We start from the raw sequence: 15,814 nt of genomic DNA on the forward strand, positions 1-15,814 counted from the left end.
GATGGCCCGCCTCTCCCCACCAGAACCCTGGGACTGCTCCAGTCAAAGCCACCAGTGCCTTCACCATGGCCAGTTCACCAGCATCCCTCTTCTCTCAGCTCATTCGACACCCAATCATTCTGCAGTCATCACTCCCTGCTTCAGAAATTCTCCCAGGCCCTGGTGTCCCACTGGAATCCTGTCCCGACACTCTCTTTGTGGTTCTTCCTCTTTCACTTGTCCTCACTGACAAGACACTTTCTCTTCTAGGTGCATATCTCTCTCTGGATGATCTCAAAACAGTCGTGCATGCAAGACTCTCTACACTAATGATTCCCACACTGGCTATGTCTCCAGACCTAGACCTTTCCCCTAGAAACCTAGGAGTCATCCTTGGTCCTGCTGTCACCCACATACCAAATCCATGAGTCAGTCCTGTACCTACAATAACTCTTCTATCTTCCACCTCCCAACCTTATCTCTAATGTCACTGCCCTACTCCTAGCCATAGCCATCACTCCCCTAGATCATGGCCTATGTTCTAACCAGCTCCCCCCACCCCCCCCCCCGCTCTTCCCCTTCCCACTCCCCTCTCTCTCTAGCAGCAAAAATAAATGCTATAAACCATGTAAGGAATCATGTCCCATCCCTACTTGCATGTGACAGTGGCTTCCTAGTGAGCCAGCACTAAACTACAAACTCTTCCCCATGAGGATCTACGTACACTGACCAGCACCTATGCTTCCAGCCTCATCTCATGCCAGTTATCCCCTCCCACCTGCATTCTGCTCATTCCCAGACTCCAGCCACCAGGTTCTCTCTCAGTTCCTCAAAGACACCAACCCTAGGCAGGCGAGACAGCATGAACAGGTCCTGAGAAGGAAAGGCTGTCTGCCCTCTTCAGTTCAGGCTCTTTGTCTTCCAGGGGGGGGGTTGTTCAAGGTATCATGGCCACATGGAGGCCCTTGCAGACAGGATTTTATTCTTTCTATTAGTCCTGTATGGACAATCAGTTGTAAACATTTACTCAAATTTACACTTACTTTATTGATGCAACTTCCCAGTGTAAATTCCACATTGCCCAGGGCCCCAACACTTAGCACCCTGCCATCTGCAGCAGAAACTCAATAAACACCCACTGACTGTGTAAGTGTGCAAAGAAACAATTGTAACACAACATGATAGGTGCTAGCAAAGGAAGTGATCACAAAGCTTTATGGACACATGAATAAAGAAACTCTTTAGAGATCTGGGCTATGTCGTTTGGAGGGGGAGTCTGTCTGGATTAATAGTGTGTATGAAAGCACCAAACACAGGCCGGACCATGGGGCCAGACGGCAGTGGTCTGCTACACCAGGCTACATGGCATAGAAGCTACTGGACGATTCTGGTGACTGCGAAGAAAACCAGTTGTGAGGAGGAGGACTGAAGACAGAGACATTGGCAGGACAGTGTGGCCCTGGGACAGTGAGAGCCTCTGAACCAAGGCAGTGGAAGCAACAAGCCAGATGAGTACCAGACCAGGAGATACGCATGAAAGGAGTTTGGCAATTAATGACGTGTGTGAGTTAAGGACAAGAGACTATGTAAATGACAAGCCACTAACTGAGACAGAATGTCAAATCCAGACAGGCTTGGAGGTAAAGCTGCTAAGTTTACAGGCCGCATCCTGTGTGAGGTGCTGCTGGGGTCATCCCTATGCAACGCAGCCAGTGACAGAAGTGAAGATGAGGCTCACATCTCACATGGAGGTCACGGACTTAGAAACTCGCCTATATGTAGCGGTGGCTTCCCTGGAAATGGAGCTCATTATGTCATGCTTGATTACTTGCTGCCTAAACCTTCTAACGAGATGTTAAATGGAGAAGAGTGAAAACATCTTTCTTAGACAATTTTCTCTGGGAAGGAAAAATAGTAAAATCCAAACCCAGAACACAACTGACAATTCCCACAAAATGCCTAGAATATTAGGCAATAAAACTGCACTTTAAAGAAAGCAGTTCTTTAAATATTTCTCTGAGGACCATATAAGCCCTGGATAAATAGGCTGTGCTTAATAATGTGCTTATCTCATCAGTGTTAACTCAGAATGAGAGGAAGTGTGCTCTAAGGAGACTCTCATGCAATGTCACACAACTAACATCATTGAGGGAGAATGAGCTGTAGTGACTGCTAACTCATGATCACCCCAGAGAGTTCTCTGGTGGCTTTAAGGATGTTCTGAGTATTTCCCCCCTCGCTGCCACTCATCACTCCTCACTTCATCCCACACCCTTGCCCACCTGCACTTCTCCTGCACAGACACGAGAGTGGGTGTGGCCAGATAGATGCCCCAACAGCTTGCCTTTAAGGGACTTCATACCTAGACATTCCAGCCAGGCAGGAGGGAGGGGCAGCCCCCGCTCATCTCTTCCATGCCATGGGAATGAGGCCAGGGGATGCTCTAATCCCTGAGCAACCAGCTGGCCAGAGACTCAGAGGAGCAAAGGGAGCCCAAGGCTGCAGAGAGGAGGAAGGCCTGGGTGAACAGCCAGAAAGCATGGGCCGCCCTCCATGCTAGCATATGGCAAAAAAAAAAGAGAGAGTCCAGGGCAGAGCTGTTAGAAGAAACTAGCAGGTCTCAGAAAGCCTGAGACCAGATGGAAGCTACTACGTCCAATGAGCCACCTACAGGCACCCAAGGCTTGAAAGACACAGGCTAGGTTTTCCTGCTTTGCCTCTTACTTTATAGGCGGAGCATCAGAGTAACATGTTCCATGAAGGGCAAGTCTCCAAAATTTCCCTGCCGCTCCCACCAAGCAAGGCACACAGTTAAGCATCATCCACGTGTCTCTGTGAGGCTTCATGGCCTCCTTGCACAGGGCGAGTAGCAGGGAAAGGAACTTTTATGATCTCTCTACCATCTCCTTCCAGCAGGAAGGTATCTTCACTCTGGACTAATAATTTAGGGAGCTTTTGGACATAAGGATCCTTCTGCTTTTTTACCTCATCCAATCCACCCCCCCCCTTCCAACAACTCACACGTTCCCTAAGGACAAACTGTCACCCAAGCACATAATCCTAATGAAAGGCGCTTAACAAAAAAAACATGAGGGCAGGCACAGGGACAATTTACTAATATTCCTAACACATGTTTCAGAAAACTCAGAGAAAAAAAAAAAAGGAAAATGAAGCCTGTCACTCTTCATGAATGCTAGACCTGAGCCCCTTGGTACTCCCCTACCAGCCATAAGAAGTCACACAAGCGTACACCCCAAGTTGTGTCACAAAGGTTTCAGTGTCATGAGTAGAGTCTAAAGGATGGCCAACCCTTCATGGCTCAAGTCTTGAAAGTAGAGAATGAGGCAGAGCCCCATGGAGAATCTCAGATTTAAACCACAAAGACCCAAGAGAGGGTTTGCTATTGAACGTTGAAGCGAAGATGGAAGCATGAGCGAGGCCCTGAGGGAAGGGGCTATTGGAAGGTATATTCACATTCACCAGTCTGAGGAGGAAGTTCTCTGCTTTCCTCACCCTTCCTCCCCGACACAACCCCCCAGCACTCACAATGGGGAGAGGCCGGGAAATATCCTCCGCAGACAGGTGCCGATGTGAGCCAGCACTTCGCTCACATCCTCGGGCGACGCCATCTTCATGGAGATGCTGTACTTCTCAGTTTCGACCACCATCTGCAAGAACCGAGTTGGACACTGCTTAATAATCAGTCCAATTCCTTGAATCTTTGGTTTTACATTGTGTAAATGATATATGTATGTATATATGTATGTGTATATGTATGTGTGTGTATATATATATGAATATATATATTTTCACATTCATGCTGACCTCTATACCAATACAATACCAGCTTTTTAAGGACCACTTCCTTAAAACCATACTCTCAGTTAAGACCCGAGGAACGGTTTGGGTAGAGGGTGAAACAGTTGTCAGAAACATCCAGAAACTGGAACAAGTGTTTCCAAAAGCAAAATTCAAATAGACTCCCCCTCCTCCTGTGTGAGGGAGACAGGATATTCACATTCACACAGGATTTCTCCTTTTACCAAGATTTTGTCTGGAGACGCGGTCTTATCAAGTCTCTTATATATCCCTACTCTCCAGAGTTAGTAAGTATACCTCCTTCAGTGAATAGCTGAGGGCAATCTCATCATCACTGTTTTGGTTTTTTTTTTTTTTTGGACATGTTTTAAAAACAAGACCCCTTATGAGATGTTTAAATGCACTGTTAAAACCTTTTGCCTGGCAACAAAAGAAAAACAAAATGCTTATAAACATTTCAACTCCTCTAAAAAGAGAGAATTCTTGGAAAGGATTATCTGACAGGAACAAGGTCATAATGTTCAGGGCTAGACAAAGAATCATTCTAATTGGCGCCTGGGTGACTCAGTGATTGAGCATCTGCCTTTGGCTCAGGTCATGATCCTCCCAGGGTCCTGGGGTAGAGTCCCACATCGGGTTCCCCATAGGGAGCCTGATTCTCTCTCTACCTATGTCTCTGCCACTCTTTTAAAAATTAAAAAATAAATAAATAAATAAATAAATAAATAAATAAATAATCATTCTAATTAACTGCTGAGAAATGTCCAAAGCTTACCACCAAAAAAGTTGACACAGAGGTCACAAAGCTAGTGTCAACTAGCTGAATGTCAACATATAGTTGAAAATATGTATAGGTCAACCTGAAAAAGGGGCAGGTCACAAAGCACAACAGGTTGTTTATTCAAATAAAAAGAATCAACTTCACTTTAAAAAAAAATGCTGTTATCTTGGATCTCAAAAATATTCATGCCAAATGCAATCCCCTTGGATTTTCACTGCATCAAAAGAACCTCCCATGTTTACTTCCTGCTTGTATTTAACTTGTACAAAAATATGAAGGGGGGCACACTACACTTAATGTGCAGCTCGCCAATCGGATTAACAAAGTGGTTTTTAGCTTTGTTTTAGGCTGTCCTAAAATTAGCTACATTAAAAATAATCATCTGTCTTCCAAAGTGTTTACATTAAAATGAGAAGTAATGAGGGGCGCCTAGGTGGCTCAGTCGGTGAAGCGTCTGCCCTCGGCCCAGGTCATGATCCTGGGGTCCCGGGATGGAGTCCCACATCGGGCTCCCTGCTCCGTAGGGAACCTGCTTCTCCCTGTCCCTCTGCTATTCCCTCTGCTCATACTCGCTCTTTCTCAATAAATAAAAAAATCTTTAAAAAGGGGAGGGGGGAGTAACACAATTTGTCAAAATGAAGAGACCAGAAAAGACTTACATGATCTGAGACCTTAAAACATTACTTTCCCGCAGCACCCCAAAGGGATCTCTGACTACACACCACCTCTGCACCAGTAGGTTGGCTCTCCATATTTAAAAAAAAAAAAAAAAAAAGAAAGAAAGAAATTTTATCCTTTCATGCATTGGTCTTCTAGAAGGTGGCCCAGGGAATATTTGTCCCCAAAAAGGCAGTAAGCATTGCTGTACCTGGAGGTAATTTACTGTTAAACCCCAGGATACCTCAAGGAAGTATCTTGAGCAAATTAGAGCTGCTCTCTGCCATTGGGCTCAGATATTCTGTGGTTCTGTGGGCTTATATCTGTGCCTATACATGTTTTAAAAAGCCAGACTTGGGACTTGGGATGCCTAGGTGGCTCAGTGGTTGAGCATCTGTCTTTGGCTTAGGTCATGATTCCAGGGTCCTAGGATCAAGTCCCGTGTTGCTCCCCCTGGAGAGCCTGCTTCTCCCTCTGCCTGTGTCTCTGCCTCTCTGTCTCTCATGAATAAATAAATAAAATCTTAAAACAAACACACAAAAAGCCAAGACTTTGGGATGCAGCCTTTGTATCTGTGCCCCACACCCTGCCACCAACATTCTCCCCGAGGGTAATTATATCTTTCACTGCATGGCCCCTTCTCCGTTCTGTTCTTCAGGTCTGGTGAATCCATCCAGTTCACAGTTTGGGGGGTGAGTAATCAGTAATTAGCTTATTCAAATTCTGCTTCATCTTAACACCTAATCATCCTTAATTGCTCAGGACTGAATAGAATGCCAGGGAAGAAAAGAAGGTGGCAGGTGAGGGGAAGAAATGAGACCTTCAAATTTACCCTGACATGACAGCAGCACATAGCCCTGCAGAATATGTCAGCACCTTAGGCTAATGTAAAGATTGCCGCTGAATGATAGAGGTGACACTAACAGAGAAAACCATTTCAGCAGGACAAAGAGACCCCTCTGTCCCTCCTATTTCAGTGGGAAAAATCAAATGTTTGCAGCAAATCTGGCTTACACGTCTAGAGCAGAACAGAATTCACCACCTCCAGTACGCGTTTAAAATAGTAATCAGCAACAGAGTACTGGTATGTTATTTAAGATTCAAGTTCCAACCGCACTCTGTCTCCTTTTTTAAGGTAGAACAACCTGGCTACACTCTTAGGCACTTTTAAATAAATGCCAGCCAACTGACTGGTAAAGCGTTCTTCATTCTTCTAGCAGACACAGCCATGGGTGGTTGCCCAAAATCATCCTCTGACATAGCAAACCTCATCATTAAAAAAAAAAAAAATCAATCACAGGTGTTTCAGTTGTACAAGAAATAGTCTGAAAATTCTATAAAACTATATAAATGTTGGTCTCAGTGTATTGACCATGAATAGGCAATAGTTTCAATAGAATCTGGACTCCAGAAAATACGACGGCAATGAGATGTGGAAAATAAGATAAAGGTCTCCCATATTCCCACAAGGAAGAAGAACAGAGCGGTAGTGAATGTCACATTTTCACCAACTCAGTAACACGCACACCCCTCTCGCTCATACACAAGGAAATGTGAATGCCCTGGGCATTTGATCTGAAATGACAAAGCTAGAATTAAACAGTGATAAAAAGTGAATCAATCCCAGAAAACATTACAAAAGAAGGAAAAAAGAAAAAAAGGGGAATGCCTGGGTAGCTCAGTGGATGAGCGTCTGCCTTCGGCTTTGGTCATGATCCCAGGGTCCTGGGATCGAATCCCACATCGGGTTCCCCGCAGGGAGCCTGCTTCTCCCTCTGCCTATGTCTCTGCCTCTCTCTCTATGTGTCGCATGAATAAATAAATTTAAAATCTTAATTAAAAAAAAAAAGGAAAAGTATGTCCCAATCCAGGGTGGATTGTGAGTGCCACAGGCAGGCAGACAGACACTATCATCTGTATGATTTCACATTAGAGAACACTGGAGAAACCAGATCTCAAATTTTGAGGTTACACAGGTTACTATTTCTTGGTTTCTGAACAGCACCACAGACATTTCTGAAACACAAGGCTATGAGTGCCCAGCATCACGGGCCCCTCTGTGGAAACAGCACCACTGCCCCCCTGTACTTTCTTCTCCAAGATCCATACTCCGCCAAAGCGATGCTACAGAGCTCCTCCTCCAGTACACACCAGAACAGCTCCACGGACCTGAGGTGAACTACTTTCGACCACATTAGTGCCTCTGAATGTCAGAAAGACTGAAGGGACAGGACTCCAGTGTCCCTAGACTGGACCAATGCCAGCAGCCATGCGGAGAAATGAGTCCTGCTATATCAACATCTTTTCTCATAATTAAATCCTAGAGTCAAACCACACTTTGAAAATAACCTTGGCATTAACATTTCAGTGGTGCCCTTCTGCTCGATCACAACCCCAACATCACCAACATAAACATGCCTGAATTAAGACCATCAAGAAGGCCCTGGTTATGTCATCATTCGTGAATAATCATTCACTCCTGCATATGTCTGCCATTTGGGCAAACATATGGTGCTGTAATTTTTCTTCCAAACTCCAGTTTCTAAAGAATGCTAAACACACAGGATAAAACACTGCTCTCAGATGAACTCTGGAAAAGTTCCAAGGATTTGTATGTAATCTCAATCAACATAAAGTGACAATTCTGACAATTTCTTTTAAGAATGTTGTCAACAGACTACACGCACAGGCCTGTGCACATACAAACATTTTCTTCATAGTTTTAAACATGAAAACAAAAAGTAGAATGAAGGAAACAATAAGCATCAGAGTAAGAACAAAGGAAATTGGAAACAAAAAAGCAATAAAATCAAGAGAAAAATCAACAAAACCAAAAGCAAGTTCTTTCAGATCAAAAGAATTGATAAAACTCTAATGAGATTGGTATGTGGGAGGGAAGGGAGAAGCAGGGAGAGAAGAGCCAAATGATCAATAATAGGAATAATGTTCTATAGGTATTTAAAGCATAACAAGGGGATACAATGAACAACTGTATATCAGTAAATTTGACAACTGAGATGAAATGCGTAAATTTCCTACAAGACACAAACTACCACAGCTCACTCAAGAAGAAACACTTAAATGGATCCGTATCTATTAAAGAAATCATATTTGTAGTTAAAAACCTCCCCAAAGAAAAAACCCCAGGCTGTGATGACATCAATGGTCAATTAAACCAAAGATTCAAAGAATTGGTTTACCTAAATTTTTCTAAAAAATTGAAAAAGAAGGACAAATTCTATGAGTCCATGATCACTTTAATACAGAAAGTAACAAAAACTTTTTTTTTTCAAAGAGAAAACTACAGCCAGTACCTGTCATTAACATAGATGCAAAGGTTCTACATAAAATTTAAATAGAATCCAACAAAATACAAAATGGATGATACATCATGAGTAGGGTTAATCCCAGGAATGAAAGGTTGAATTAAAATCTGAAAGTCAATCAATATAATTCACCTCATTAACAAACTATAAGAAGAAAAACACACAATAACAGAGAAAAAGAGAAAAAACGTGACAAAACACAACACTAATTCCTGATAAAAACTCACAGCCAATGTGAAATTGAAGAGAAACTCCTCAACCAGATAAAGGGCATCAATGAAGAACCTAGAGCTAATACCATACTTCGTGGGAAAAGAATGGCACTTTCCCTCCTAGGTCAGGTGGAGAACAAGGAGGTCTCTTGTCAGCCCTTCTACTCAGCACTGATCTGGAGGCATTAGCCGGGGCAGTTGTCAGGGGCTGAGATTTTATTTTACCTTGCCCAGAAGTAAGTTAGCCTGTTGCTGTTTTGTAAATGCTGGCAGCACACAGGAGACTCCTGGTCAGACAGAAAGATTATTCATAGCACAGCAAAGTGCAAGAGCACCATGTGTGCACAGACCACCCCCCATCACCCCAAAGCCTCACAGGGTGACACAGAGGGCTCAGAGAGATGCCTGCACTCACAGTAGGCTGCTTACAGGGAAGGACCTGCTGAACTTGGATCATCTGTTTTCACAATAAATGGTAAGCAAGTCCGCTCTTTGTTCATAAGGGAAACACACCATCATCTTACATGGATGCTCATGGCAAACACAACCCTGATGAGCAGCCTGGGTACAGAGCAATCACAGCATGAATTCTTGGCATACCCAGCAAAACACGCAGGAATGTGAGACACCCAACAGCAATAAGACAAGAAAAAGAAATAAAAGGTATTAATACTGGAAAAAAAGAAGTGAAATTGTCTTTATTCACACACAGAACAATTGCCTATGCAGAAAATGATGAAATCCATTTTTAAAACCTACAAGAACTATTACTCTAGGTGAGCACAAGAAGTTGTCAAGATACAAGATCAATACACAAAAGTCTACCGTAGGTCTACTTACCAGCAAGACACAATTAGGAACTGGAATTTAAAACAATACCATTTATAATAGCATCAAAAATTACATAATACTTTGAAATAAATCTGACAAACGATGTGTAATACTGAAATGTGTATACTGAAAGCTACAAAACACTGATGAGAGAAATTAAAGACCTAAATATGTGTAGAAATAGTTTTCTTGGATCAGGGATGCCATACTGTTAAGATGTTAATTCTTCTCAAATTGATTTATAGACTCAATATAATACCAATCAAAATCTCAAGAGCCTTTTCTGTACAAATTTAGCTGAGTCTAAGCTCAAATGGAATTTAAAGAACCCAGAATCACTAAACAACTCTGAAAAGGAAGAACAAAGTTGGAAGACTAACACTATGTGATTTCAAGTCTTACTCTAAAGCTATCATAATCAAGACAGTAGTAGTGGCATAAAAACAAACAAACAGATCACAGAGACAGGATTCAGTCCAGAAATAGACCAACACACACATGAACAACTGATCTCTAACAAAAATGAAAGCCAGTTCAATGCAGAAACAACAGTCTTTCAAACAGGTGGATATCCTACACATATGCAAAAAAAAAAAAAAAAAAAAAGAAAGAAAAAGAAAAAAGAAAAAACAAACCTCCAAAAAAAACAAAACAAAACAAAGAAAACCCATGGATCCATATTGCTTTATATACAGAAACTACTTCAAAGTTGATCACAGGGCAGCCCTGGTGGCACAGAGGTTTAGCGCCGCCTTCAGCCCAGGGCGTGGTGGTCCTAGAGACCCTGGATGGAGTCCCACATCAGGCTCTCTGCATGGTGCCTGCTTCTCCCTCTGTCTGTGTCTCTGCCTCTGCCTCTCTCTCTCTCTCTCTCTCTCTCTCTGTGTGTGTGTCTCTATGAATAAATAAATAAATAATCTTAAAAAAAAAAGTTGATCACAGACCTAAATGTATAATGTAAAGTTCTAAGACTTCCAAAAGACATAGAACATTCTGTGACTTCGAGTTGAGCAAAGATTTATTCAATATGACAACAGTACAATCCATTAAAAAATTGACAAATTGGATGTCATCAAAACTTAAAACTTGTGCCTTTGAAAAATGCTGCAAAGAAAATGAAATGACAGGCTGCAGACTGAGAAAAAAATTATGTATAAATTGTCTATCTGAAAAGAGATTTGTATTCAGAATATATAAAGGACTCTTAAGATAATAACAAAACAAGTCAACTTAAAAAAAATGGCAAAACATTTTAACCAACACTTGAACAAAGGAGACAGATGACGGCACTCAAGCAGATAAAAAGATACTCAATATCTTTAGCCATTAGAAAAAATGCAAATTAAAACTACAGTGAGAAAGCATCGCATAGTTTCCAGAATGGCTACATTTAAACACACTGACCACGTTGGTGTCAGGAAGATGTGAAGGAACGTTCTGGAACCCTCATCCACTGTATGTTAGTGGCAACATCAAATGGTACAATTGCTTTGGAAAACAGATTAGCAGCTTCTGAAAAAGCTAAACATGTACCTACCATACAATTCACCAATTCCATTCCAAGGTACCCACCCACGAGAAATGAAAGCCTACATCCAATCAAAGATTTGTACATAAATGTTCACAGCAGCTTTGCTTATCTTGGCCAACAATGTAAATAACCCAACAGTCCCTTAAGAGGTAAATGGATAAAGCTGAGATATAGCCATACAATGGGACGTAATGGGACATAAACTGAACACAGCAGAACACAATGGAACACAACTCAACAAAAAAAAGTAACTATTGAGACTAGCAACAAAATAAATCAATGAATTCCCAAATAATTATACTGATGGAAAGAACGTAGGTGATAAAGAGTACACACACCCACTCATACAAAGTTTTAGAAAATCCAAACTAATCTCTAGCTGCAGGGAGCAGATGCCTGCAGATGAGGAGGAGCAGGAGGGAGTGTCTGCTGGGGGATATGAGGACACCATGGAGTGACAAATAAATTCAGTATCTTGATTGTGGTAATGGTATGGGTACACATATGTCAAAACTTAATCAAATTGTACACTTCAGTTTGCTGCATATTACTTACTATAGTTCCATAAAGCTGTTTTTAAAAATCTACATTTTAAGGGCATCTGGGTGGCCCAGTCGGGTAAGTGTCCAACTCTCAATTTCATCTCAGGTCGTGATCTCAGGGTCATGAGATGAAGCCCTACATGGGACCCTGCCTCAAGCCTGGCATCAGGTTCTGTGCTCAATGGGGAGACTGCTTGAGATTCTCTCTCCCCCCACCCCACCCCTCCCCACCTTGCACGCTCTCTAAAATAATAAAAATCTTTTAAAATTTTAAAATAAATAAAAATAAATCAACATTTTATTAACACCCCAAAATTTCATGTATCACTATATTCCCAGAAAGACACAGATATGCTATGTAATAGCTATGAGATTTTAACATAAAACTCTGTTGTACAAAATCTCTAAGGAACAGTACTCTCACGTTTACACCACTACCACATAGGAGCTAATTAGTTCTTCTCAGACTGAGTTACGGAGAATGTGCTTTCTTTATGAGAAAACATCCCCAGCCCCTACCCACCCAGGCCCCTCCCTGTTCAGTTTCTCATTCAGAAACTTTCATCTCCCCTAATCCTGTTTTTCTACATTATTTCAAGAGAATTTCAACAGTGAAACCAAAATAGGGGTTTCTCAGTTTCAGAAACTCAAGAAAGGTTATGACTCTGGCTATGACACACAGGCAGGTGTTGTTGGCACCCACCTGAGCTGACTTGCTGCAGATGATGCCATGAATCTCCAAGTAGCTGAAGGTTAACTCGAGCTGCAATTGAAATAGAGATCTGTAATGAATGAGAGTTGTAAAACCTATAATTCAAGGTAAAAATGCTACAACTAGAAAGAATCTGAGAGCAGAACAAGATACTAGGCATCTTCGGAAGTCAGGCTGGTTTAACATCTCCGTTTGTGCATTAAGATATGACCTAGATTTATCATCTTTCAGAAAAAAGTATTCTTTGTTTTACTAAAGGGTTGAAAGGAAGCTACAAGTCTGACTTTTTACATTTTATCCAGGTACAAACTCAACGGAAAGCTCTTGTATGTCTGGGCTCTAGTATTTATTCATTGAATGTATAAAGTGAGCCATTTAAATATACTTTTTTCTCCTATTTCAAAATTTTGCTTCAGAATGTCCCATCAAGATAAAGACAACGATGGTTTTGCCTTCTTTCTAAACCCTTTACCTCTTTGTGTTATACTCTGGCTACTTATGGAAGTCATCATTCCTTCTTTTTCCATCATAAAAATGCATATTTTGAATGGATTTCAAAAAATATGATATGTAGGAATTTTAAAACTGTAGTTAAATGCAACACAGTTAAGTAAAAATCTTATCTGTGTGTGCAGATAAATGGTTTACTTCCTTCCTATTTTAATCATAAACGATCCTTTCTCTCTTCTCTGGTAATCAGCAGTTTTTTTTCTTCAAAATATCTCCAGTCCCACACTTTTCCTATTTTTCCTGGACAATAGCCACTAATCTTTCCCCCAGTTTTGTGGTCTTTCATCTGACTACAGCAACCAATCACAGAGCACCAAAAGAGGGGACTGAGTTAATCAGTTTATTTGACCCCTTCATCCTCAGACTAGAAAAGTGAAGGAAAAGCACCCAACCGGAAAAGCAAACTCAGAGACCCTTAGTTTTGGCTCCTGGGTGCTATGCTTGTAACCCTATACATTTGGTAAGATGAACCGCTGAACAGAGAACCCCTGAATCTCCAGTTAAATATCTTGATGTATAGTGCTGAGGACCGGAGGTAGAAAAGCTATTCATTCTTCACTTAGTCAACCTACAGACATGTATGGAAGGATTGTAACTCGTGCAGGATGGTAACTGGAGAGACTGACACATCTCATCCTCCAAGAGTCAGACGCGGCACTGGAGGCACATTTTAAACATCCTATTCAAGGAGAAGTCTTCTTACCTATCATTATTATCAATATTGTTGCTTATCTGGGTTTTGAAAAGTCATCTCAAGCAGGGAATTATTTTCTACAAGGTATACATATCTGCCTTCAGTCAGTTTAAATTAAAACCCAGAAGTATTGTTTCACTTGCTAGCTTTTGATATAGTGACCAAGTTTCTTTTTTCAGTAAAGCCCACTGGCCGGCTCTGCAATGGCATTTCCTCTGGGGAATCATACCCAGAAATGTAGGGCACCCAATGACCAGTTCAAGTCTCTCTAAAATGGAGAGAGGGGGCGCCTGGGTGGCTCTGTCAGTTGAGGGCCCAAGTCTTGATTTTGGCTTGGGTCATGATCTCAGGGTTGCAGGTTCGAGCCCTGCATTGGGCTCCATGCTCAGCAGGGAGGCTGATTGTGATTCCCTCCTTCCTCCTCACCCCCTCACTCTGCTCTCTCCCAAATAAATAAATCTTTTAAAATAATAATAAATAAAAATGAAGAATTTTAAGACACTTACAAAGGAATTTGAGGGCATCATTTGGCTGAATTATTATGCTCCCTCTCACCCTAGTCCTTAATAACTGTCTCATCCTTAACAAGACGGTAATTTTTTTCAAATAATTCACCTTTATCAATATTCAGTATTTCATAGACACTCTCTCCTTCTGCAGCCTATTTCACTGCTATGGGAAATACCTAATTAAATAAATTTACTATTGTAAGCATAACTGCTAGAATAGGTTTGGAAGCAAACCATGAAGCCTTGGTGGGCATCTCATTCAACTGGTGGGAGCAGGTGTGAACAGGTACAGGCTCTCACAGTTCAGCAGCTATGAAATTGCAGCTGGCATCCGTAGGCCCCATCAGGGATGGCACGGACAGTCTTGATCAATTTGGCCGAGCGAGGTTAGTTGGAGGTCAATTAAGATGCTTCTGCAGCACCTTGGGGCTGTCACTGGGAGAAGCAGTGTCAGGGAGCCAGGCAAACACGGAGTCGTTTAGCAGGGCTCTGAGGAAGAACTTCAAGTTTATCAAGCAAAGAAGGGGCAAAAAGGAAATCTAGGCAGAAGATTAAGAATTTGCAAAGCTACAGCGGCATCAAAAGAACCAGGAATGGGCAGAAGCTCGAAGTAGAGCCAGATAGGATGGGCAATCCGGAAGCAAGGACAAGCTGTGTCTGTGACTCGCTGTGCAAACCAGAGATATTAGTGGCTGGTTAGATATAAGGAAGGAATTAACCCAGACTATCAATAGCTCCCCACTGCTCTCCCACTCATCCCGCCTCTACGCACCCCCAGTGTGTCCCCCTCCCCCAGGCAATAAGCAAATGTACAGGTGACTGTGTGACCGTCCTGCAGGAATGTCTTCCCCTCCGAGTCACCCACCTTTCTGACCTGTTTCTCTCCCCCACAGCCTCTCCACACACCCCTGTTCCCCAAAGTATGGTGCTCTTTCATACCACTAAACTTTGACCAGCAGAAGACCCTCTCATCTGGTTGATGTGGAGCAATCCTTCAACCCAGCTCTGCAGGTCCACCTCTGATCTGATAATTACCCATTCCCACTTCCAAAGCAGAGCTGGGGCCTTCTGGGGTGACAGCAAAGTTCTATTTCCTCATCTGGGTGTGACTGTGGAGATTGTTCTGTGGTTCATCATGGAGATATACATTTCTTTTTTTTTAAAGTTTTTGTTTTTTTTTTTAATTTTTATTTATTTATGATAGTCGCAGAAGAGAGTGAGAGAGAGAGAGAGGCAGAGACACAGGCAGAGGGAGAAGCGGGCTCCATGCACCGGGAGCCCGATGTGGGATTCGATCCCGGGTCTCCAGGATCGCGCCCTAGGCCAAAGGCAGGCGCCAAACCGCTGCGCCACCCAGGGATCCCGGAGATATACATTTCTATTTTGTACATGTGACTGCATATATGATACATTTAACAGGAAGACAAAAGATGTTTAATCAACCCCCAAAGAAAAGAGAAGAAATCTATGCCATAATCAGTACCTATTATACAGTAATGTTCTGAATATAATTATATCCCCAGAAAATTAATGTCACTGACATAGGTTTTGCCTCTCAGCCAAGGTGTACCGTAGCACATGAAAATCAGCCTTGGCTAAGGGGGAGACCTGAACACAGATCACTTTGGAAGAAAAACTGCTTTGCTCAATTTGTGATGCTGACAATATCAGAAATCAGAACCAATGTCCTGGCTACCCTAGCCAGGCCAAC

General features: G+C 42.2%; 1 protein-coding gene across 5 annotated transcripts in view; it reads right to left on the reverse strand.

Annotated features, from left to right (window-relative positions):
* Window positions 1-15,814, reverse strand: part of CARMIL1 (capping protein regulator and myosin 1 linker 1) — a 318,108-nt gene that overhangs the window by 177,586 nt on the left and 124,708 nt on the right. For all 5 annotated transcript variants that reach the window (XM_041771073.1, XM_041771071.1, XM_041771070.1 and 2 more), the window contains exons 4-5: window positions 12,382-12,441; window positions 3,526-3,647 (exon numbers count right to left, since the gene is read on the reverse strand). In XM_041771073.1, coding sequence (XP_041627007.1) covers window positions 3,526-3,647; window positions 12,382-12,441 — 182 coding nt within the window. The remainder of the gene's footprint in view (window positions 1-3,525; window positions 3,648-12,381; window positions 12,442-15,814) is intronic.

Source organism: Vulpes lagopus, chromosome 10 (assembly GCF_018345385.1).
Source record: "Vulpes lagopus strain Blue_001 chromosome 10, ASM1834538v1, whole genome shotgun sequence".
In the NCBI taxonomy this organism is placed as follows: domain Eukaryota; kingdom Metazoa; phylum Chordata; class Mammalia; order Carnivora; family Canidae; genus Vulpes; species Vulpes lagopus.